The sequence below is a fragment of the Hyperolius riggenbachi genome, chromosome 1 (assembly GCF_040937935.1).
Source record: "Hyperolius riggenbachi isolate aHypRig1 chromosome 1, aHypRig1.pri, whole genome shotgun sequence".
In the NCBI taxonomy this organism is placed as follows: Eukaryota; Metazoa; Chordata; class Amphibia; order Anura; family Hyperoliidae; genus Hyperolius; species Hyperolius riggenbachi.
Window position 1 is genome coordinate 11,570,131 of NC_090646.1, and position 24,854 is coordinate 11,594,984.

Here is a 24,854-nt window from a genome sequence, read left to right on the forward strand (position 1 = left end):
GAAATACTAAGAAAAAAAATAAATAAAAAAATAACAAACATTATTTCTCAATAAAAGTTAAATGTAATTTTTTTCCGCCTATGGGAGGGAGGTAAGTGGTTAATTAATGGGTAGGTATTTTATTTTTATATTTCATGTAATGTATATAGCTGTAATTTCCCTCTTTGGCCACTAAATTTCCTTCCATTCTATTCTTCCTATATACTGTGAACAGTACACCGAGGAAGTAATGTGTACATAGTATGTTTTACTTTCACTTTTGCCAATGACCACTGGCATCTCATTGATGCTGTTGATCATTGATCACAGGCACTTAGATCAGTGTATGGGAACTGTGTTCCCCTTTCACAGATTTGTGTATTAACAGGCGTCATCAAGAATGCACATGGGAGAGCACACAGTGGTGGTCACTGGTCACAGTGAGACAAGTATATCTGTGCCCCTGAGGCTAAGATGAAGCTGTATATATTGTCGCAAAAATAGCAACATGGGGGTCTCAAAACAACTCTCAAATGACCAGAAGACAAAGATTGTTCACCATCATTTAGGGGAAGGAAACAGAAAGCTGTCTCAGAGATTTCAGCTGTCTGTTTCCACAGGTAGGAAAATATTGAGGAAATGGAAGACCACAGGCTCAGTTCAAGTTAAGGCTTGAAGTGGTAGATCAAGAAAAATCTTGGATAGACAGAAGCGACAAATGTTGAGAACAGAACAGAGTTGTCCATGCTTGGAATCCATCAAACCTAAATTAACGAGAGATGTTTTATAAAAAGGAATAGTCCAAAATACCTTCAACCAGAATCCAGACTCTCACTGGAACCTACAGGAAGCTTTTAGAGGCTGTAATTTCTGCAAAAGGAGGATCTACAAAATATTGATTTCATTTCTTTTTTTGTGGTGCCCAAATGTATTCACCTGCCTAATTGTGTTTAAACAATTATTGCACACTTTCTGTAAATCCAATAAACTTCATTTCACTTCTCAAGTATCGCTGTGTGGGTCTCCTATATGATATATTTAACTGACATTTTTTATCGAAACCTGCTTCCTTTGGTGTTGGTGCCACACCCATTTTTTGCCAAGGGGGCAGAGGGCCTCAAGTCATGGGCTGTTGCTTGGGGCCACCAAAACCTTAGCTGCACACCTGTCAACAGCCACTGAAAGATCAAGCAGTATCAGGATGAAACACTCACCTCTGTCTCTGGCCATGTGCAGATCATATCTGGGTGAGGGTGTTTTACGGCTGTGGTGCGTTATGAAGCCAAACTGAAGGGGGTCAAAGATGTACCTTGAGAGCCTGGCTTCCGATTGGAGATACACGGCCTTTTCAAGAATTTTCCCCAGAAAGGGGAGGTTAGAGACAGGTCTGTAGCTTCTCAAAATATCCAGATCTCAGGATGTTTTCTTTCACAGTGGCCTGATGACAGTGGCGGCTCCAGCTTCAGATTTTTTGGGGGGCTCAAAGGGGGCACGAGGGCTGGCAGGCCGGGCTTAGGGGGGGGGGGATTTGCGCGCAGCGAAAATTTGGGCGTGGTCATGATGTCATGTGGGCGGGGCTAACTTTAATGTAGTTGTACCAGCTAACGTAGTTACATGAAAAAAAAATGAAGTAAACGCACATAATGACAGGTAGCCTTTCACCAGTAAATGCACATAAGAATCAGCTTTTCAGCAGTTAATGCACGTAATGACAGACAGCGTTTCCTCATTAAATGCACATAAGAGACAGCTTTTCACCAGTTAATGCACATAATGACAGACTGCGTTTCTGCAGTAAATGCACATAAAGGGACAGCTTTTCACCAGTTAATGCACGTAATGACAGACTGCGTTTCCGCAGTAAATGCACATAAGAGCCTGCTTTTCACCAGTTAATGCACGTATTGACAGACAGTTTCCCCATTAAATGCACATAAGAGCCTGCTTTTCACCAGTTAATGCATGTAATGACAGACAGTTTCCCCATTAAATGCACATAAGAGCCTGCTTTTCACCAGTTAATGCATGTAATGACAGACAGTTTCCCCATTAAATGCACATAAGAGCCTGCTTTTCACCAGTTAATGCATGTAATGACAGACAGTTTCCCCATTAAATGCACATAAGAGACAGCTTTTCACCAGTTAATTCACATAATGACAGACTGCGTTTCCGCAGTAAATGCACATAAGGGACAACTTTTCACCAGTTCATGCACATAATGACAGACAGCATTTCCCCAGTAAATGCACATAAGAGACAACTTTTCACCAGTTAATTCACATAATGACAGACTGCGTTTCCGCAGTAAATGCACATAAGGGACAGCTTTTCACCAGTTAATGCACATAATGACAGACAGTGTCCCCAGCATAGGTAGCCAGGTGTATAGATGTCCCCAGTATATGTAGCCAGGCGTATAGCTGTCCCCAGTATATGTAGTCAGGCTGGTGGTGGTGGGCTGGGGGCCCCAGGGCACCTCAAGCCTGACTGGTGGTGGGCTGGAGGCCTCATGCCTGCGTGGCTGGTGGGCTGGGGTCCCAGGGAAGCTCAGGCCTGGTTAGTGGTGGTGGTCTGGGGGCCCCAGGGCAGCTCAGGCCTGGCTGGTGGTGGTGGGCTGGGGGCCCCAGGGCAGCTCAGGCCTGGCTGGTGGTGGTGGGCTGGGGGCCCCAGGGCAGCTCAGTGGGTGCCAGTGGGTGGGGAGGAGGGTGCCAGTGGGTGGGGAGGAGGGTACCTGTGGGTGGAAAGGAGGGTGCCACTGGGTGGGGAGGAGGGTGCCAGTGGGCAGGAGGAGGGTGTCAGTGGGTAGGAGAAGGGTGCCAGTGGGTGGGGAGGAGGGAACCTGTGGGTGGAAAGGAGGGTGACACTGGGTGGGGGAGAAAGGTGCCAGTGGGTAGGAGGATAGTCTCAGTGGGTAGGAGGATGGTGCCAGTGGGTGGGGAAGAGAGTGCCAGTGGGTAGGGGGGTCGTCAGTGGAGGGGGGAGAATGCCCGTGGGTGGGGAGGAGGGTGCCCCTGTGTATGAGGAGATTGCCCTGGGGAGAGAAGACAGGAAGAAAATGATCGAGTCGCCAGCCGCGCTAATAAGGGATGCGGGAGCCTGCTTTATTCCTCCCTACCTCCTCCCTTCCTCTGAATGCCCCCACCTGCTGTGAATGTCCCCCCCCCCCCCGTAGGCAGTGTGTGCGGAGCAGAGCGGAGCGGTAGGTCCTCTTACCGCAATCCATGCTCACCGGCAACTAGTCTCCTGCTTCCTGTGACGTCATGGTAAACAGGAAGCAAGAGACTAGTTGCCGGTGAGCATGGATTGCGGTAAGAGGACCTACCGCTCCGCTCTGCTCCGCACACACTGCCTACGGGGGGGGGGACATTCACAGCAGGTGGGGGCGCAGTCATAGGAAGGGAGGAATAAAGCAGGCTCCCGCATCCCTTATTAGCGCGGCTGGCGCCTCGATCATTTTTTGTCATCTGACAAGTACAGACTTGCGGTGGCCACGGCCAGCGGGGGGGCTTTAAGAGGGGCTAACAAGTTGCCAGCTGGGGCTGAAGCCTGGGCAAGCCCCAGTGTAGCGCCGCCACTGCCTGATGACTGCTCCTGTCAGGTAGGTAAGAAATATATCTGCTTGCAAGGATTAATGATGAGCTTCTGATTTCCGTGGAATTCCAATTTCTGTGTTTCCTAGTGGAAAAGGGCTTTCCATGGCAGATTTCAGTATGCAGAAATCGGAATTCCAAGGAAATACCACCTTACTGAGACTTTATAGCACAGGTGTCAAACTTCCATCCTCGAAGGCCTTATCCACATCAGTGTTTAGGATGGACTGAGAAATGGACTCTACTTTATGGGCCATACCTTTCCTGATTCATTCCCATTAATTTAGCTGTGTCAAAAACAGGGATGAGCAGAAACTACGCCAGTGCGAATTTACGCATCGTAGTTCGCATCTACGCATCGTAGTTCGTAGGTGAAGTTTCAAAACTACGCTTACGAATTTACGCGAAGTAAAGTACCGCTATGCTTAGTTAACATGTGTATTGCATAGTAAACTACGAATGTGCTACTGGCGTCTAATTTTTCACGTGCGATTGTATGCTTACAAATTTACGCATTGGAAATGGGAATGTACGCATAGAAGAGTTCCCGGTGTAAGCATTTATGTAGGAATTAATGCGTAAAATTTACTGCATACGGTCATAAGCATCTGCAAACACTATGCTTCGCACTACGCGTAATTGCGTATTTTTATGCGTATTTTACTAAATGCATACGAAGCGAATATTTGATTTCGAAGCCGTAGTTTGGTGAAGCGTAATTGCGTAAAACTACGCGTAGTTCCAGTGTAGTGAAGTTGACTGACTACGACCATCCCTGGTCAAAAATATGTGAGGACCTCTGCCCTTGAGGACTGGAGTTCGAGATCCCTGCTTTATAGGGACAGTATACATTTCTTGTACTGTGGTGATCACTGACCTGTGTGTATTGATACAGGCTGAGTAGCTGGGCCATGACGTGGCTTGTGGGGAAAGTGGTGTCACCAATAAATCCAGCCACTTCCTCACGTTCCCTGCAGGAATAGTTTGGAGCCTCCATCTTGTATCCAGATAGTATCTGCAGCACATACCCCACACTCAGGCTGGGATCTCCACAAGTATCAAATATATGATATCCCAGAGTGACATTGGGCAGAAGATCGGGGTCTCTATTAATTTCCTCCACAGTAAAGATCAGAGCTAAGATGCCTCTGTACTCTCCAATGTTAACCCTGCAGGAAAGCAACAACCATTTAAGGTAAAGAAAATAATGAAACAAAATACAAAAGGAAACTTTTAGCCTTTTCAGTAAGAATATGTGGAAAGCAAACTAAGACACATGGGCTTCAATTCTTTGAGCGTTACCGCCAGGGACGCTCAACTCCGAATTCGTATGAAATCCGGACAGTTGTTATCCAGATTTCATCCTGTTAAATCTACTCACCTGTGCGGGCTGGGCAGGGGGTCAATCTTACCCATATGACGTCTTCTTCGGTCCGTCCCTCGGCGCCTCCCACGATGCGGTCCACGCGTGTCACGTGAGTACAAACACTTCCTCCTTCAACACGGAAGGAGGAAGTGTTTGTAATTTTGGAATAACTTGTCCTGCTGTATAATCCACCAATTACTTTCCACTGCTCTTTTAATGGTTTCATACATTGGTGAAGCACAGTGAGAAGTGAGCACAGTACAACGTAACTGAAGGCTATCACTGGGTAATGAGATGATTAATACCAGTGAGCAGTGAGCACAGTACAACATAACTGAAGGGTATCACTGGGTAATGAGATGATTAATACCAGTGAGCAGTGAGCAGAGTACAACGTAACTGAAGGGTATCACTGGGTAATGAGATGATTAATACCAGTGAGCAGTGAGCAGAGTACAACGTAACTGAAGGGTATCACTGGGTAATGAGATGATTAATACCAGTGAGCAGTGGGCACAGTACAACGTAGCAGAAGGGTATCACTGGGTAATGAGATTATTAATACCAGTAAGCAGTGAGCACAGTAGTACAACGTAACTGAAGGGTATCACTGCCAAATGAGATGAATAATACCAGTGAGCAGTGAGCACAGTACACAATGTCACTCACTAAACTTACTGAATGAGCAGCACTGGCAGTGGCAGTGTGACTGTCTGTAAGCAGTAGCTGAAGTGTATGACTGGTTAGCTGAATACAAGTGAGCACTCTGAACCTGCCTGCCTGCACTACACACACTAATCACCAGTACACTCTTACTACACTGACTACAACTAACTACAGCAATGACTCACTGGCTAGCTAACTGAATAGAAGGACAGTATAAGAGCACTGTTAGCAGTAAAAACGCTAGGTTTTTCACACAAAAATGCCCTTGCTGAAGCAACAATGGCCTGGAGATGATCCGCTCAGTACCAGAGTCTAGCAGCAAGGACGGAGCTTTTCATGATGGCTGCCGCTTTATATAAATATATGATTGGTTGCTAGGGCCTTGCTGGGGGCCTCTGATTGACCAGGGAAGTCACTTCTGCCCATTTCTACGCATTTCCCCTAACCACGGCTTCTGCGCCGGTTTTCACGAGCGTGAATGCGTTCGAATGTACGCATTTACGGTCTGCCGGAGCGGATTTTAGTGATTGAAAATTGATCCACGGTGATGAATACCCGTGGCGGATAGCGTAAAAATGGTCGTGGAATCACGGCAAGTCGTGATCACGACCTCCATCTGAGCACTCCTGCGTTCATTACCAATCACTATCTACCAATCACAGAATGAGACACATTGGACCAATCAAAGAATGCAGAGACAACTCGGAAGTATTTGGCCAATCAGGGGATGCAAAAAAATTACCAAAAAAAATTAAAAATAAAAGACTTATCGGAAATCAGAAATTGGAAATCCACAGAATCGGTAATCGGCATAGGTGGAAATGACAATTTCTTCGGAATCAAAAATCGGCATTTCTGACCGCCCCCATGTGTAGCCTATTGTATGTCTTTTACTCATACATTTTTTGTTATATGTGTGACAATCGGTGTGTTGGGGGCATGTCTGAAGATATCCCTTTTTTCATATCTCAGAAAGTTGGGAGACATGAGCACAGTTATGCACAAGGAAAATGTGGTAGATAGATACATACATAACACAGAGAGTAGGGTTGTGATCTCTAAGGGGAATGTTTGGAGGGAGACCTAGAATGTCAGACATATCATGAAACTTCAGCATTTTGTGGTGAGCAGAGAGAAGTCCTCCGATAATTACGTCTCCCTTCTGGTAATATTCATACTCAAAGAAAGGTGTGAATGCATTCAGTGCACAGAGAGAGGCTGTCGCTGCTCTCCAGTATGTAACCGGCAGGAGAAGGGTGAGCAGGTAAGAGGCAGAGTGTACAGGAGACCAGGCCATGTCACACAGCTGAGGTATTGTCACCGGCAGGAGAAGGGTGAGCAGGTAAGAGGCAGAGTGGACAGGAGACCAGGCCATGTCACACAGCAGAGGTATTGTCACTGGCAGGAGAAGGGTGAGCAGGTAAGAGGCAGAGTGGACAGGAGACCAGGCCATGTCACACAGCAGAGGTATTGTCACCGGCAGGAGAAGGGTGAGCAGGTAAGAGGCAGAGTGGACAGGAGACCAGGCCATGTCACACAGCAGAGGTATTGTCACCGGCAGATGTATACATCAGCACAGAGATGACCAGGCCATGTCACACAGCAGAGCTACTGTCACTGTATTCATCCTCAGGACATGAGAGAGACACCATATTATATACATCATCTCACACTGATCTACACTCACAGACACAGCTGCAAAACCATAAACAGATGAAATAATGGCAACATTAAAAATAAAATGTATGCTGGAGAATACAATTTCAAGAATATAGTTAACGTATTTTAATTAGTTATGTTGATTCGAGCTTTTAGAAACTGCTTCTCTTTTTTCACACGAGCCTCTGTAAAAAGTTTACCAAAAATGTAAATGCCATGATTGTGTCCATTACGAGCAGTGCAGCAGCCATAGTGCCCCCCTCCCCACCATCACCACCACCATCCAACAAGAGCAGCTCTCATTCCCCTTATTTGAAACATTTTGGCCTCATGTACCTCATAAAACAAGTGCTGCCATCATGTGCCAATAACATGAGCAATGATTATATCCCCCCATCCCCACCATGTAATTAGAACAGCCATCGTGACTCCTATAAAAGAGGTGTTGTCCTTCAGGCGCCTTATTTAACAAGTGTTGCCATCATGTCCTCTATATAGTAAGTGCTGCTATTCTGCTCTTCATACATTAACCATCAGGTTCCCCATAATAAGCCAACAGGACCGGGACAAGGTTCTTCAACACTAAGGGAAGAGATTTAAAAGGATGCCCTCCACCCCCTGAATTGTGCCTATCCCTGTATATGTAACCAAATGTGCCTCCAGTAGGGATGGCATACCATGTTCACCAGATAAGAGTACTTGGCAAACATGCACTATTCATGTTCTCACGAGAACGATGGGGGCCGTACATCAGGCATGCTCAGATGTACCAAAATTTGGTTCGGGTACATTCGAATTCGGGTCCGCATGACATTCGAATTCGCGTTCGACCACGAAATTCGGTTCGGATTCGGTTCAGTTGTCGGGCTCAAAATTCGGTAAAAAATTTGTGTTCGGGAATTCGGATGCGTTTTTTTTTTTTAAAGGGAAATCACATTGAAATAGGTGTAATTAAAAAAAATATATAAAAAAGATAAATACAACAGCAGCAGGAGGAGGAGGTGGAGTGACGTGTGGCACTGGCAGCAGGCAATGTATTGTGTGGACCCTGGCGGTGGGACCACTGACAGCAGGAGGATAAATACAGCAGCAGGAGGAGGAGTGACGTGTGGCACTGGCAGCAGCTAATGTATTGTGTGGACCCTGGCAGTGGGACCACTGACAGCAGGAGGATAAATACAGCAGCAGGAGGATAAATACAGCAGCAGTAGGAGGAGTGACGTGTGGCACTGGCAGCAGGCAATGTATTGTGTGGACCCTGGCGGTGGGGCCACTGACAGCAGGAGGATAAATACAGCAGCAGGAAGATAAATACAGCAGCAGGAGGAGGAGTGACGCGTGGCACTGGCAGCAGGCAATGTATTGTGTGGACCCTGGCAGAGGGACCACTGACAGCAGGAGGATAAATACAGCAGCAGGAGGATAAATACAGCAGCAGTAGGAGGAGTGACGTGTGGCACTGACAGCAGGCAATGCATTGTGTGGACCCTGGCGGTGGGACCACTGACAGCAGAAGGATAAATACAGCAGCAGGAGGATAAATACAGCAGCAGGAGGAGGAGTGACATGTAGCACTGGCAGCAGGCAATGCATTGTGTGGACCCTGGCGGTGGGACCACAGACAGCAGGAGGATAAATACAGCAGGAGTAGGAGGAGTGACGTATGGCACTGGCAGCAGGCAATGTATTGTGTGGACCCTGGCGGTGGGATCACAGACAGCAGGAGGATAAATACAGCAGCAGTAGGAGGAGTGACGTGTGGCACTGGCAGCAGGCAATGTATTGTGTGGACCTTGGCGGTGGGACCACAGACGGCAGCAGGATAAATACAGCAGCAGGAGGAGGAGTGACGTGTGGCACTGGCAGCAATTCATAAATTCATAAATAAATAAATGCAGCAGGCCAGCAGCAGCAGGAGGAGTCACGTAGAAATACAATAAATACATAAATAAATTCATAAATAAATAAATAAATGCAGCAGGCCAGCAGGAGGAGGAGGAGTCACGTAGAAATACAATAAATACATAAATAAATTCATAAATAAATAAATAAATGCAGCAGGCCAGCAGGAGGAGGAGGAGTCACGTAGAAATACAATATATACATAAATAAATTCATAAATAAATAAATGCAGCAGGCCAGCAGCAGCAGGGGGAGTCACGTAGAAATATAATAAATACATAAATAAATTCATAAATAAATAAATGCAGCAGGCCAGCAGGAGGAGGAGGAGTCATCACGTATGGCAGCAGGCAATGTATTGTAATTCCCAGGCAGGCACCTCATGTCCTCCTCTCGCCGACAACAGGTGCCAGGAACGTGCCCTCTATCCAGGCCTGGTTAATCTTCAAAAATGTCAGTCTGTCCACGCCCTCTATGGACAGACGAGAGCGCTTCTCGGTGACCACGCCACCGGCTGCACTGAAGCACCTCTCAGACAGCACGCTGGTATGGGGGCAAGACAATACCTCCAGGGCGTACTGCGCAAGCTCCCGCCAGATGTGCAAGCGCTGCACCCAGTACTCCATGGGGTCCACAGGCTCCTCGCTGCCGGTGTCAAGCCCACTGAAGGACCCCATGTAGTCGGCCACAATCCGGATCATGCGCTGGCTGTGACTCTCAGCAAAGGTGGCTGCTGCACGCACCTCCTCTCTCAGCTGCTGTACCTTCATGTAGAATGCCTGCGTCAATGACAGCAGGTCTCCTGGGCGCCTGATGCTGGCCGCAGGCACCGGCTGCTTGCTGGCTGCTGGACAGGGACAGAGGGGGTGGAAGGCGGGGGAAGGCTTCCTCCAGTCGCCAAACAAGGATCTCCTGCAACTCCCTTGCTCGCTGCTCACGGTCTCTGGCAGGCAGAAACTGATCCCACCTCCCCCTCAGCCGTGGGTCCAGGATCATGCTGATGCAGGCGTCTTCCCTCGCTTGCATCCGCTTGACCCTGGGGTCTGTGCGCAGGCAGCGCAGCATGTGCGCTGCCATGGGGAACAGGGTGGACCGTCCAATAGAGACATCAGGGTCAGCGTCCTCCTCCTCCTCCTCCTCTTGCCCCTGAGCCTCTTCCTCCTCTCTCTACCCTCGCACCACTGCTGCTGCGCTTCGATGTTCCCCCCCCCCAGCAGCAATGTCCAGCACCTCCAACTCCTCCTCCTCCTCAACCTCCTCCAGGGACTCAAATACCTGCGGAGCAGTGGAATGCGCAGGCGGCTTCTGTTCCAGCTACTTCAGGGCCTACTCTCCCAAATCCACCAAATCGCCAAGTGCCCTGTCCAGCAGACAAACAAAGGGCACCCACTGGCAGAGGGATGCCCCTTGTTCACTCACCAGGTTGGTTCCCTGCAGGAAGGGAGCCAACACCAAGCAGACCTGCTGCATCTGCCTCCATTGTGCGTTGGTGAGGAGCTGGAGTTTGGTGGTGCTGCTGCCGGTGCCGGCGACCGTGGCATCATAGATGTACCGGTTGACAGCCCTCCTCTGCTCAACCAGCCGCTCCAACATCGCCAGGGTGGAGTTCCAGCGAGTTGGCACATCTATGATGAGGCGGTGTCGTGGCAGGCCCTCCAGCTGTTGGATGTCTGCCAGTTTGGCTGCGGCAGCTGCTGATTTGCGGAAAGCACGTACAATCTTCCACGCCGCTTCTAACAGCTCCTGCATCCCCTGGTAGGTGGGCATGAACTTTTGCACCACCAGGTTCAGGACGTGGGCCAAGCAAGGGACGTGGAGCAAGTCTCCCCTACTGATGGCAGCCAGCAGATTGGCGGCATTGTCAGACACCACCAATCCCACAGTGAGGCCTCTGGGGGTCAGCCACGTCCTCTCCTGCTCCCTGAGGTACCGGAGCACGTTCGATGCCGTCAAGGAGTTTTTCCCCAGGCTTTTCATCTCCAGCAGCGCTTGGCAGTGGCGGGCCTTCACGCTGCTGGAGAGACGGGATCACTTGGCGGCGGGAGCTGCTGCTTCTCCCCTGACCCAACGCGGTGGCACCACATAGTGGGCGACTGGTGCCGCTGCTGCTTCTGCTCCCGAGAGTGGACCTGCTGCTTCCTCGCTCGGGCTTTCCACCAGGCTGATCCAGTGGGCCATAAAGGACAGATAGCGCTTTGTCCCAAAACGGCTGCTCCATGAATCCATGGTTATGTGGATCCACGCACTCACAGCATGATTGAGCGCGCGGCCCACGTTCGCCATGGCAGAGCGGTGCAGTGCTGGGATCGCCCTGAGAAATAGTGGCGGCTGGGGACTTGCCACTCCGGGATCCCAACTTGCAGCAGCACTCTGATGTCACTCCCCTCCTGCACACAGGTATATGGCAGGAGCTGGGAGCACATGGCCCGGGCAAGCAACCCGTTCAGCAACCGGATGCGCCTGTGGGCGGGAGGCAGCACCTTGGTCACACTGGGGAATGCTTTGCTGAGCAGGGTCTGGCGGTGTTTGCCTGCACGGGAGGATGAGGAGGCCACTGTGGAGGGAGCTGATGAGGCCACTGAGAACTGGCTTCCCGGGGGGGGGGGGGGTCAGTGGGAGTGAGTTGCTGCTGTGCTCTTGCTGCTGCTGCTGGATGGGCAGGAGGGTCGGATGCTGCTGCTGCTGAAATCTGTGCAGTGGCTGCCTGGCTCTGACAACTGCCTGCACCACTTTGCATCAGCTTCTCCAACTCACTAAAGTCCTCAAAATGTCTGCTCTGTAAGTGGGTCTGCAGGCACGACGTACTCAACTTGAGCAGATCGCGACCTCTGCTGAGACTGACACCGCAAGTGTTGCAAATTGCACGTGTTGCGTCCACTGGGCACTTGGTGAAGTACCGTCAGATTGGGGACTTCAACCTGCTCTTTGAGCTTGAGGGCTGGGGTTTTTGGGTGCCCTTGGAGGATTGTGCCTTTTTTGTTTTAGTTGGAGGTTTGCTGCGGGTGGTCTTAGCGGCTGAAGCAGCAGGCTGTGGCTCCTGCCTTCCACACCCTGTGCTGGCCGCCTTGCTGCTGTCACGCCTCTGCGCCAGAGACGCCTCCTCCTCCGATGATGAGCTGCCTTCATCCAACTGTGCTGGTGGTACTGATATCACATAGAAAGGATCCAGCAAGTCATCATCATCAACCCCAAACATATCCTGTGAGCACCTCAAAATCCTCCTCCTCCTTGGATAGCCCCATCATCTCCAACTCATACTTCTCCAAAACATCCCTGTACATGGTCACAGTCTCAGGGGAGAAAAGCGTGCTCATTGAGGGCAGGCTGGTCGATGGGGTCACCGTCATCATGGCCTCAAGCGGTGGTGGAGGCCTGCTGCGGACAGGAGTGCTGGTGGTGGTGGCACTGGTCTCGCTGGTGCTGGAGGCCTGGCTGGAAACGGTGGCTTCCTGCTCCGCCATCATTTCCACCACAGCCTTCACCTGACTCTCCACAATGGGCCGTGGGCGATGACCCGTCTCAAAAATGGGCGCAACGCGCTGCTGTTGCGCCTCTGCTCCCTCCTCCTTGCGGTCAGTGGCTGGGGACGGACCAGTCCCAGACCTGCTGCTACTGGCAGTGGCTCCTGCAATGGCACTGTCTCTCCTGGTGGTGCCTCGCCCTCTACCTCTGCGAGTCATTTGGCACTATACAAATACAGTAAAAAAAAAAAAAGTAGAAGAGGGCGGGAAAGGGTGTAAACTTTAATAAAGTCTGTGTTGGTGGTGACTATGTGGTGACTGTATGTTTGTTACTCGACCACGCAAAAATGGCTGAACGGATTTGAATAAAATTTGGCGCACACATAGTACATTACCTGGAATAAAGTATAGGATACTTTTTATTCCGATAACCAAAAAGTGGGCGGAGACAAATACACATTTCACTGGAAAATGTAAACAGCAGCCATTCTTACACTGTTAACGGTAGGGTTCTCAAACTTTGCACAGTTGGTCATTGGGTGACTGGGATAAATATTCTGAAACGTTGGTGGAGCTAATAATAGCCAATCAAAATTCACCTATTGATTTTCAAGGGAAATATTTAATTGCTGCTATTCTTTCACTGTTAATGGCACAAGCATCAAACTTGGTACAGTTGGTCTTTGGGTGACTGGGGCTCAAATTCAGAAAAGGGGGTGGAGCAACAAACAGCCAATACGATTTATTTAATTTCAATGCAAATTATTAATGCCAAAGACAGCAAATCCCACAAACTTGGTTATTTAGTAATTGTGTGTTAGGGTTAGAAAAAGTGGACACAGCCAACACCAGCCAAATACATAAGCGGGTAATGCCGGGTCATCAGTGGATAGAGACAAAATACAAATTGAACTGGAAAAATGTAAACTGCAGCCTATCCTACACTGTTAATGGTAGGGTTCTCAAACTTTGCATAGTTTGTTACTTAGTGACTGGGATTAATATTCAGAAAAGTGGGCAGAGCCTTTAAAAGCCAATCAAAATTCACCCATTGATTTTCAAGAGGAATATTTCATTGCTGCCATTCTTGCACTGTTAATGGCACAAGCCTCAGGCTTGGTACAGTTGGTCATTGGGTGACTGGGGTTCAAATTCAGAAAAAGGGGTGGAGCCACAAACAGCCAATCAGATTTGTTTCATTTCAATGCACATTATTCATGCCAAAGACCACAAATCTCACAAAGTTGGTCATTGAGTAATTGTGTGTTAGGATTAGAAAAAGTGGCCACAGCCAACACCAGCCAAATACATACCCGGGCAATGCTGGGCCACTAACTAGTCTATATCCAAGTAATATAATAAATGGGAAAGTTCGGATGTTTGGATGTTTGTTACTCGATCACGCAAAAACGGCTGAACAGATTTGAATGAAATTTGGCACACACATAGTACACTACCTGGAATAAAGTATAGGATACTTTTTATTCCCATAACCAAAAAGGGGGTGGAGACAAATACAAATTTAACTGGAAAATGTAAACTGCAGCCATTCTTACACTGTTAATGGTAGGGTTCTCAAACTTTGCACAGTTGGTCACTGGGTGACTGGGATTAATATTCAGAAAGGTGGGAGGAGCCTACAAAAGCCAATCATAATTCACCTATTGATTTTCAAGGGGAATATTTACATTGCTGCCATCCTTGCACTGTTAATGGCACAAGCCTCAAACCCGGTACAGTTGATCATTGGGTGACTGGGGTTCAATTTGAGAAAGGGGGTGAAGCCAAAAACAGCCAATTAGATTTGTTTCATTCCAATGCAAATTATTGATGTCAACCACCGCAAAGCTCACAAACTTGGCAATTGAGTAATTGATTAATTGTGTGTGAGGGTTAGAAAAGTGGGCACAGCCAACACCAGCCAAATACATAAGCGGGCAACATGGGGTCATAAGTGGGCAGAGACAAATACAAATTTTACTGGGAAAATGTAAACTGCCGCCATTCTTACACTATTAATTGTAGGGTTCTCAAACTTTGCACAGTTAATTACTAGGTGACTGGGATTAGTATTCAGAAAAGTGGGTGGAGCCTACAAAAGCCAATCAAAAATTACCTATTGATTTTTCAGGGGAATATTTCATTGCTGCCATTCTTGCACTGTTAATGGCACAAGCCTCAAACCTGGTACAGTTGATCATTGGGTCATTGGGGTTTAAATTGATAAAAGGGGGTGGAGCCACAAACAGACAATCTTATTTGTTTCATTTTAATGCAGGTTATGGATGCCAAAAACCGCAAAGCTCACAAACTTGGTCATTGAGTAATTGAGTCATTGTGTGTTAAGGTTAGGAAAAGTGGGCGCAGCCAACACCAGCCAAATACATGGGATTAATATTCAGAAAAGTGGGTGGAGCCTACAAAAGACAATCAAAATTCACCTATTGATTTTCAAGGGGAATATGTAATTGCTGACATTCTTGCACTGTTAATGGCACAAGCCTTAAACCTGGTACAGTTGGTCATTGGGTGACTGGGGTTCACATTTAGACAAAGGGGTGGAGCCACAAACAGCCAATCAGATTTGTTTAATCTCAATACAAATTATTGATGCCAAAGACCGCAAAGCACACAAACTTGGTCATTGAGTAATTGTGTGTTAGGGTTAGAAACACCAGCCTAATACATACCCAAACAATGCCAGGAAATCAGTGGGTGGAGAAAAATACAAATTTGATTGGGAAAATGTGAACTGCAGCCATTCGTACACTATTAATGGTAGGGTTCTCAAACTTTGCACAGTTGGTCACGGGGTGACTGGGATTAATATTCAGAAAGGTGGGTGGAGCGTACAAAAGCCAATCATAATTCACCTATTGATTTTCAAGGGGAATATTTAATTGCTGACATTCTTGCACTGTTAATGGCACAAGCCTCTTGCACTGTTAATCACTTGTACCTGGTACACTTGGCCATTGGGTGATTAGGGTTCAAATTCAGAAAAGGGGTGGAGCCACAGCCAATCAGATTTATTTCATTTCAATGCAAATTATTGATGCCAAAGACCGCAAAGCTCACAAACTTGGTCATTAAGTAATTAAGTAATTGTGTGTTAGGGTTAGGAAAAGGGGGTGGGGCCAACACCAGCCAAATACATACCCGGGCAACGCCGGGCGTCCAGCTAGTATATATATATATATATATATATATATATATATATATATATATATATATATATATATATATATATATATATATATATATATATATATATATATAAAATCGTATGTATGCATGTATGTATGTATGTGCCGCGATCACTCGAAAACGGCTTGACCAATTTGAACGAAACTTGGTATACAGATCCCTTACTACCTGTGATTATATGTTCTGGGGGTCTCGCTGCCCCCCCGCACACCTGGGCGGAGCTACAAACAGCAAATCAGATTTCACCCATTCATGTCAATGGAAAAAATGGAAAAGGCTGCGATTCTCATAATAATCAAGCCAGAGTCCCCACACTTGGCACAGTTGGTCACTTGGTGACCGAGGTTAAAATCCAGGAAAAGTGGGTGGAGCATAAAACAATCAAATTTCAAGCGTTAATTTTAAATGTGAAAATGTAAACTGCAGCCATTCTTACACCGTTAATGGCAGGGTTCTCAAACTTGGCACACTTGGTCACTGAGTGCATGAGATTAAGATTCAGGAAAGTGGGTGGAGCCTACAACAGCTAATCAAAATTCACCTATTGGTTTCCAAAGGGAAAATTTAAACTGCTGCCATTCTTACACTGTTAACGACAGAGGCTTCAAACTTGCTACAGCCGGTCATTGGATGACTGGGGTTCAAATTCATTCAAGGGGCGGGGCCAAAAACAGCCAATCAGATTTCTTTGGTGAATAAACTGCTTATATTCACACATTTTGATGCCAGGAACCCAAAAGTTCACAATCTTGGTCATTAAATGACTGTGTGCCAAGGTTGCAAAAAGTGGACAGATCCAAAACCAAATTTCACAAATAAAAACTGCAGCCATTCTTACACTGTTAATGGCAGGGTTGTCAAACTTTGCAGAGTTGATCACTAAGTGATTGGGATTAATATTCAGGAAAATGGGCGGAGCCTACAACAGCCAATCAAAACTCACCTATTGATTTTCAAGAGGAATTTTTAAATTGCTGCCATTCTTACGCTGTTAATGGCACAAGCCTCAAACCTCATATAGTTGGTCACTGGGAGACTGGGGTTTAAATTCAGAAAGGGGGCCGAGCCACAAACAGCCAATCAGATTTGTTTAATTTCAATGGGAATATACAAACTATATACATACTATATTGATATATTGATATATACAAACCTATTGATACCAAGGACCCCAAAGCTCATAAACTTGGTAATTGAGTGACTGTATGTCAAGGTTAAAAAAAGTGGGCGGTGCCAACTACATTTTTTACATGGGAAACTATAAACTGCAACCATTCTTACACCATTAATGGCAGAGGCCTCAAACCTGATACAGTCAGTCATTGGGTGACTGGGGCCCAAATTTACTAAAGAGGGTGGAGTCACAAACAGCCAATCAGATTTGTTAGATTGATTTCAGCCATCCTGTTATTGACGGGTTTCTCAAACTTGACACAGTTGGTCACTGGATGACTGGGATTAATATAGGTAGTATAGTTGCCCCAGTATAGATAGTATAGTTGCCTCAGTATAGGTAGCTTGTATAGTTGCCCCAGTATAGGTAGTATAGTTGCCCCAGTATAAGTAGCTAGTATAGTTGCCCCCAGTTTAGGTAGTATAGTTGTCCCAGTATAGGAAGCTAGTATAGTTGCCCTCAGTATAGGTAGTATAGTTGCCCCAGTATAGGTGACTAGTATAGTTGACTCCCTGTATAGGTAGTATAGTTGCCCAATATAGGTAGTATGGTTGCCCAATATAGGTAGTATGGTTGCCACAGTATAGTTGCCCCTGTATAGGTAGCTAGTATACTGTAGTTGCCACAGTATAGGTAGCTAGTATAGTTGCCTCCAGTATAGGTAATTTAATTGCCCCAGTATAGGTAGCTAGTATAGTTGACCCCAGTATAGTTGCCCCAGTATAGATAGCCAGGTATAGTTGCCCCAGTATAGGTAGCTAGTATAGTTGCTCCAGTATAGGTAGCCAGGTATAGTTGCCCCAGTATAAGTAGCTAGTATAGTTGCCCCCGTATAGGTAGTATAGTTGTCCCAGTATAGGAAGCTGGTATAGTTGCCAGAGTATAGGTAGTATAGTTGCCCCATACAGGTAGTATAGTTGTCCCAATATAGGTAGCTAGTATAGTTGTCCCAGTATAGGTAGTATAGTTGCCCCAGTATAGGTAGTATAGTTGTCCCAATATAGGTAGCTTGTATAGTTGCCTCAGTGTAGGTAGCCTGGAATGGGGAGCTGCGAGCACACAGTGGCAGAGAAGGGGTCAGCCTCCCCTCACCTGGGTCCTACCCTCCCCCTCCCGATGTTACAGCATTGTCTGCGGCAGCGTGCAGGGAATTAGTGATGATCATAATGACCTAATTACAATTACACAAAATTTTGCATAAATCGCTTAATTGCGTTTACGGACGTAATTGAAAATTTGTAATTTCACGAAATTACACAAAATTTCGCAATAATGTGGAATTTCATAATTCCGATCGTTTTTCGTGCTTATGATCATCTCTGTAAGGGAAATAAATCAGAATTTTGTGTTTAACGCGGAAATTTGGCCATTCTCGAAATTGTGTTCCATTCCAGAGGCTCCTGATACATTTAAAGTGGCAGCACATGCAGGTACCTTTGCATTATCAAATATTCAAGAACACAGAACCTGAATTTTTACTGCAAACACAACAAGTAATCCTGTTTACTGAATCATTAAAACTTAACTTTTAAAAAAATATAAAATAGAAGTTGTTGGCTGTCTGATTGCTCAAAAATTCTTGCAAAAATGATGCTGGACCTATACGGTCAATGCTAAGTGAATAAGGGAGAGATTTGCCTCTCCTAGGTCCTCTAGCATCACTTAGTTAAACATAAAAATTACACACCCCCCACCAAATAACCCGACATGTTTCACTCCATTAATGGAGCTTTTTCAAGGGATAAAGTGCTAAAGATAAGTGCCAAAGTGATAAGGTGCAAAGTTTACATTTAAAATAACAAGTTTAGAGACATAGCATATAAGCTCATAACATGAGCCGTTTGGCTGCTATCATGTTATGAGCTTATATGCTATGTCTCTAAACTTGTTATTTTAAATGTAAACTTTGCACCTTATCACTTTGGCACTTATCTTTAGCACTTTATCCCTTGAAAAAGCTCCATTAATGGAGTGAAACATGTCGGGTTATTTGGTGGGGGGTGTGTAATTTTTATGTTTAACTAAGTGATGCTAGAGGACCTAGGAGAGGCAAATCTCTCCCTTATTCACTTAGCATTGACCGTATAGGTCCAGCATCATTTTTGCAAGAATTTTTGAGCAATCAGACAGCCAACAACTTCTATTTTATATTTTATTAAAAGTTAAGTTTTAATGATTCAGTAAACAGGATTACTTGTAGTGTTTGCATTATCAAATATTGCAAGGCCCAAAACCAAGTGTCTCAGCGTGCATGACCACTAAGTGCACCTTGGCAAAGAGCACCTGTCTTAGATGTGGCTGCAGGTAGAGCCTCCAGATACATTTAAAGCAACAGCACGTGCAGGTGCCTTTACATTATCAGTAATTGCAATTAGTAATTGCAATCAATGAGTGGATTCCTTGAGTTTAGGAATTACTTAAATTTGCATAATTACTATTAGAAACTAAATTATGTCCATTTTCGTAATTAAAATAACTTTGTTTCAATAAAAACACACAGAAAATTAAGAAATTTTAAATGCAAATTTGCGCTGAAACGCAAAATTACGCAACAGAAATTACGTTTACGGAATTCCAAATTAAGGTTTGTATGGCAATTACGAAATTATGAATTTTTGCGTCGAAGCAGCAAAATCCGCAACCGTAATTACGAAAACACAAAATTACAAAAATATCAGCTCAACACTATGGGGAATGAATGACTCACCTCTTCCTTGTGCAATTCAGGCGTCGGAGCGCTGTGCGCCACAGGTCTTCTCCTTCTTCAATGCCGCCCACTGTACTGATTTACTGATTTATAATTAGCCTCCTTGCTTCGTTCACATCTGCTGGGCTAAGAAACATATAAAAGCGCATGGTAAAAAAGCATGCGCTTGTGCGCGCTTTAATGCATGTTTCTGTGCTTTGCTTATTGTAGCAGTTGTCAATAAAGCTTTGCTTTCATATGTAAATGTATTTTTTCCCAATTAGGGGTAAAAAAAACGCATGTGCTGCTACGCGCTTGTATGCACTAAAAAAGCGCACCCATTCACTTGCATTGATGTACGCTTTACAGCTCAACGCACAGAAATGCCTGCAGCCCTAAGTTTTTGTAACACTGCTCAGCGCAGCGCATAGATGTGAACCAGGTGCATTTAATTACATGGGAAAATCTATACCTTGCAGAACGCACAGGGCAGTGCGATGTGAAAAGTGCACAGAAACGTCCCTGATGTGTATGAGGCCTTATTAGTCTCCAGATTTCAATTCATATGCTATCATCACACCATCATGATCTGACCAAGAGATTGGTGTTTGTTGTATAATAGAGATGCAGCAAGAGAGGCAGGTATAAAAGAATATAATCAATCACCCGGGGGCACACACACACACACACACTGTACACACACACACACACACACACTGTACACACACACACACACACACACACACACACACATACACACACACACACACACACAGTACACACACACACACACACACACACACACACACACACACACACACACACACACACATATATACACACACACACACACACTGTACACACACACACACACACACACTGTACACACACACACACACTGTACACACACACACACACACTGTACACACACACACACACACACATGCCACACATGCCACACACACACACACACACACACACATGCCACACATGACACACACACACACACACACACACACACACACACACACATGCCACACATGCCACACACGCACACACACATGTCACACATGCCACACATGCCACACACACACACACATGCCACACATGCCACACATGCCACACACACACACACACACACACACACACACACACACACACACACACACACACACACACACACACACACACACACAAAGTTTACACAATGATAGTTACATAGTTACATAGTTATTTGGGTTGAAAAAAGACATACGTCCATCGAGTTCAACCAGAGAACAAAGTACAACTCCAGCCTGCTCCCTCACATATCCCTGTTGATCCAGAGGAAGGCGAAAAACCCTTACAAGGCATGGTCCAATTAGCCCCAAAAGGGAAAAAATCCTTCCTGACTCCATATGGCAATCAGATAAAATCTCTGGATCAACATCACGGGGCATTACCTAGTAATTGTAGCCATGGATGTCTTTCAATGCAAGTAGAGCATCTAAGCCCCCTTTAAATGCAGGTATAGAGTTTGCCATAACTACTTCCTGTGGCAACGCATTCCACATCTCACACCCTCTGATGTATTTATACATGTTAATTAGATCCCCTCTAAGGCGTCTTTTCTCTAGACTAAATAAACCCAGTTTATCTAACCTTTCTTGGTAAGTGAGACCTTCCATCCTTCGTATCAATTTTGTTGCTCGTCTCTGCACCTGCTCTAAAACTACAATATCTTTCCTGTAATGTGGTGCCCAGAACTGAATTCCATATTCCAGATGTGGCCTTACTAGAGAGGTAAACAGGGGCAATAATATGCTAGCATCTCGAGTTTTTATTTCCCTTTCAATGCATGCCAAAATGTTATTAGCTTTCGCTACAGCGACTTGGCATTGAATACGATTATTTAACTTGTTGTCGATGAGTACTCCTAAGTCCTTCTCCAAGTTTGATGTCCCCAACTGTATCCCATTTATTTTGTATGGTGCTAGACCATTGGTACAACCAAAATGCATGACTACATTTTCCAACATTGAATTTCATCTGCCATGTATGTGCCCATATAGCCATCCTATCCAGATCCTGTTGCAATATGTCACTATCTTCCTGAGAGTTGATTATTCTGTACAATTTTGTATCATCTTCATAAATAGCAACATTGCTCAATACTGCATCTACTAGGTCATTAAAGTGATCCTTAAGTCTATTAAAACAAATTAGATTTACTCACCTGGGGCTTCCCTCAGCCCCCTGCAGCTGATCAGTGCCCTCGCAGCCCTGCTCTGATGCTCCAGGACACGCCAGCGAACACTTGCGATTTGGCCGTCACCGGCCGACAGGCATAATATCGCCCCCTATGCTGCTATTGCTGCTATTGCTGGAGCATCAGAGCGGGGCTGCGAGGGCACCGATCAGCTGCAGGGGGCTGAGGGAAGCCCCAGGTGAGTAAATCTAATTTTTTTTAATAGACTTAAGGATCACTTTAATAAATAAATTGAAGAGCACTGGACCCAGAACAGACCCCTGTGGGACCCCACTGCTAACAGTCACCCATTTTAAATAAGATCCATTGACCACAACTTTTTGTTTTCTGTCCATTAGCCAGTTCCCTATCCATGCACACAACAACAACAACAAATAACATTTGTAAAGCGCTTTTCTCCCGTGGGACTCAAAGCGCATAAGCATGGCTCAGACCATCGTGGTACAGAGGAAGACATTTTATAAATCTGGAAATGCCAGGCTAAACAGGTGGCTTTTCAGTCTGGATTTGAATAGCTCCAGGGATGGTGCTGTCTTTACTGGGTGTGGTAGGGAGTTCCAGAGAGTAGGGGCAGCATGGCAGAAGGCTCTATCTCCAGATTTTTTGAGGTGCACTCTGGGAGTGACCAAGTTTACAGAACTTGCTGATCTGAGGTTGTGAGAGGTGTGGTGCAGCTTCAGCAAGTCCTTCATGTATCCAGGGCCTAGACTGTGCAGGGATTTGAATGTCAGCAGTCCAATCTTGAAGAGTATTCTCCATTCTACTGGTAGCCAGTGCAGTGAGCGAAGGATCAGTGTAATATGACAGTGGCGAGGCTGGTTTGTTAGCAATCTGGCAGCAGAATTCTGCACTAATTGCAGGCGACGCAGGTCCTTTTTGGGGAGGCCAACATAAAGGGCATTGCAGTAGTCCAGACGTGATGTGATGAAGGCGTGGACTAGGGTTGGAAGATCCTCTGGGGGAATCAGATGTTTAATCTTTGCAATGTTCTTCAGATGAAAGAAGGAGGATTTAACTACAGATGAAATTTGGTTTCTGAAACTCAATTCCCCATCGATTAGTACGCCAAGGCTGCGCACAAAGTTGGAGCTGTTTATGTCTGAATTCCCAATCCTGATTGGTGTTGCTTTAGGATAGAGCTGTTTTGATGGCGGGCACTGGCTTTGGACAAACAGGACCTCAGTTTTGTCAGCATTCAGTTTCAACCAGTTATCATTCATCCATGCCTGTAGCTCAGCTAAGCAAGAGTTTATTTTTGGGGTAGGGTCTGTTCCACCAGGTTTGAAGGACAGGTATAGCTGTGTGTCATCGGCGTAGCAGTGGTACGTCAGGCCATGTCGTTGGATAAGTGTGCCGAGTGGCAACATGTAGATTGCAAACAGCAGAGGGGATAGGATTGATACTTGTGGCACTCCGAATTGTAGAGGTGCAGGTTTGGACATTATGGGTCCTAGGGATACTCTCTGTGTTCTGTCAGTCAGGAATGATCTGAACCACTGGAGGACTGATCCACTGATGCCACAGTACTCCTGCAGTCTGTTAAGCAGGATTTCATGGTCAACTGTATCAAAAGCCGCTGAGAGATCCACACAGACTCTTCCCCAGTCCTTGCATCCTCAACTTTTGCACCAGACTTTTGTGGGGAACAGTGTCGAAAGCCTGTTTGGCACTGTTCCCCACAAGCTCGATTTGTTCTCTTCCAGACATATTGTTCCAGATAGATAGGTCAAGAAATCTATTTGCTGCTGGTAGAGATGGCCCAAACTGTTCACCGGCTGACAATTCCCGGCGAATTTCCGCTGTTCGCATTCTCGGCGAACTGCGAACATTTGCAGTGTTCGACCCGCCAACTATACATCACCATGGAGCCATACTTTGACTCCTTACCTCACAGTCAGTAGACACATGGCAGCCAATCAGCTAGCACCCCCTCCTGGATCCCCCCCCCTCCCCATTAAAAAACAGTTGTGGTAGCTATATTGCATTAATCTTCTGCTGGCTGCTGACTGTTAGTGAGAGCAGGGTCAGACTTGCTGCAGATAGGTAGGGAAAGCTTTAGCTAGGCCTGTGTTCTTGTTCCTCACTGACTACTTGCTGAAAGCACCCCAAATAGCCCTTTTGAGGGCTAGTACATCGGTCTCCTGTTTTTTTATTTTGCGTGTGACACTCCATAGCCCACTGACACGCAGAGCTGTGCACTCTACTGCTATTGTGGCCACACTAAGTTGCAAGTAGAGATGGGCCGAACGGTTCGCCGGCAGACGGTTCCCGGCGAACTTCGGTGGTTCGCGTTCGCCTCCCGCAGGCGAACGTTTCCGGAAGTTCGGTTCGCCCCACAATGCACTATGAGGGTCAACTTTGACCCTCTACATCACAGTCAGCAGGCCCAGTGTAGCCAATTAGGCTACACTAGCCCCTGGAGCCCCACCCCCCCTTATATAAGGCAGGCAGCGGCGGCCATTACGGTCACTCGTGTGCCTGCATTAGAGAGAGTAGGGCGAGCTGCTGTCTGTCTCTCATAGGGAAAGATTAGTTAGGCTTAGCTTTTCCTGGCTGCATACCTGTTCTGTTCAGTGAGCCCACTGCATACCTGTTCAGTGATCCTGCCACTGCATACCTGTTCTGTGAACCCACCCACCACTGCATACCTGTTCTGTGAACCCACCCACCACTGCATACCTGTTCAGTGATCCTGCCACTGCATACCTGTTCTGTGAACCCACCACTGCATACCTGTTCTGTGAACCCACCACTGCATACCTGTTCTGTTCAGTGGACCCGCCACTGTATACCTGTTTAGTGAACCCGCCACTGCATACCTGTTGTGTTCAGTGAACCTGCCACTGCATACCTGTTCTGTGAACCCGCCACTGTATACCTGTTCTGTTCAGTGAACCCGCCACTGCATACCTG

General features: G+C 46.3%; 1 protein-coding gene across 1 annotated transcript in view; it reads right to left on the bottom strand.

The window, feature by feature from the left end:
• Positions 1-4,988, bottom strand: part of LOC137550970 (vomeronasal type-2 receptor 26-like) — a 76,193-nt gene extending 71,205 nt beyond the window's left edge. Inside the window, exons 1-2 of the mRNA XM_068271344.1 lie at positions 4,954-4,988; positions 4,450-4,741 (exon numbers count right to left, since the gene is read on the bottom strand). Coding sequence (XP_068127445.1) covers positions 4,450-4,741; positions 4,954-4,988 — 327 coding nt within the window. The remainder of the gene's footprint in view (positions 1-4,449; positions 4,742-4,953) is intronic.
• Between the last annotated feature and the right edge of the window lie 19,866 nt (positions 4,989-24,854).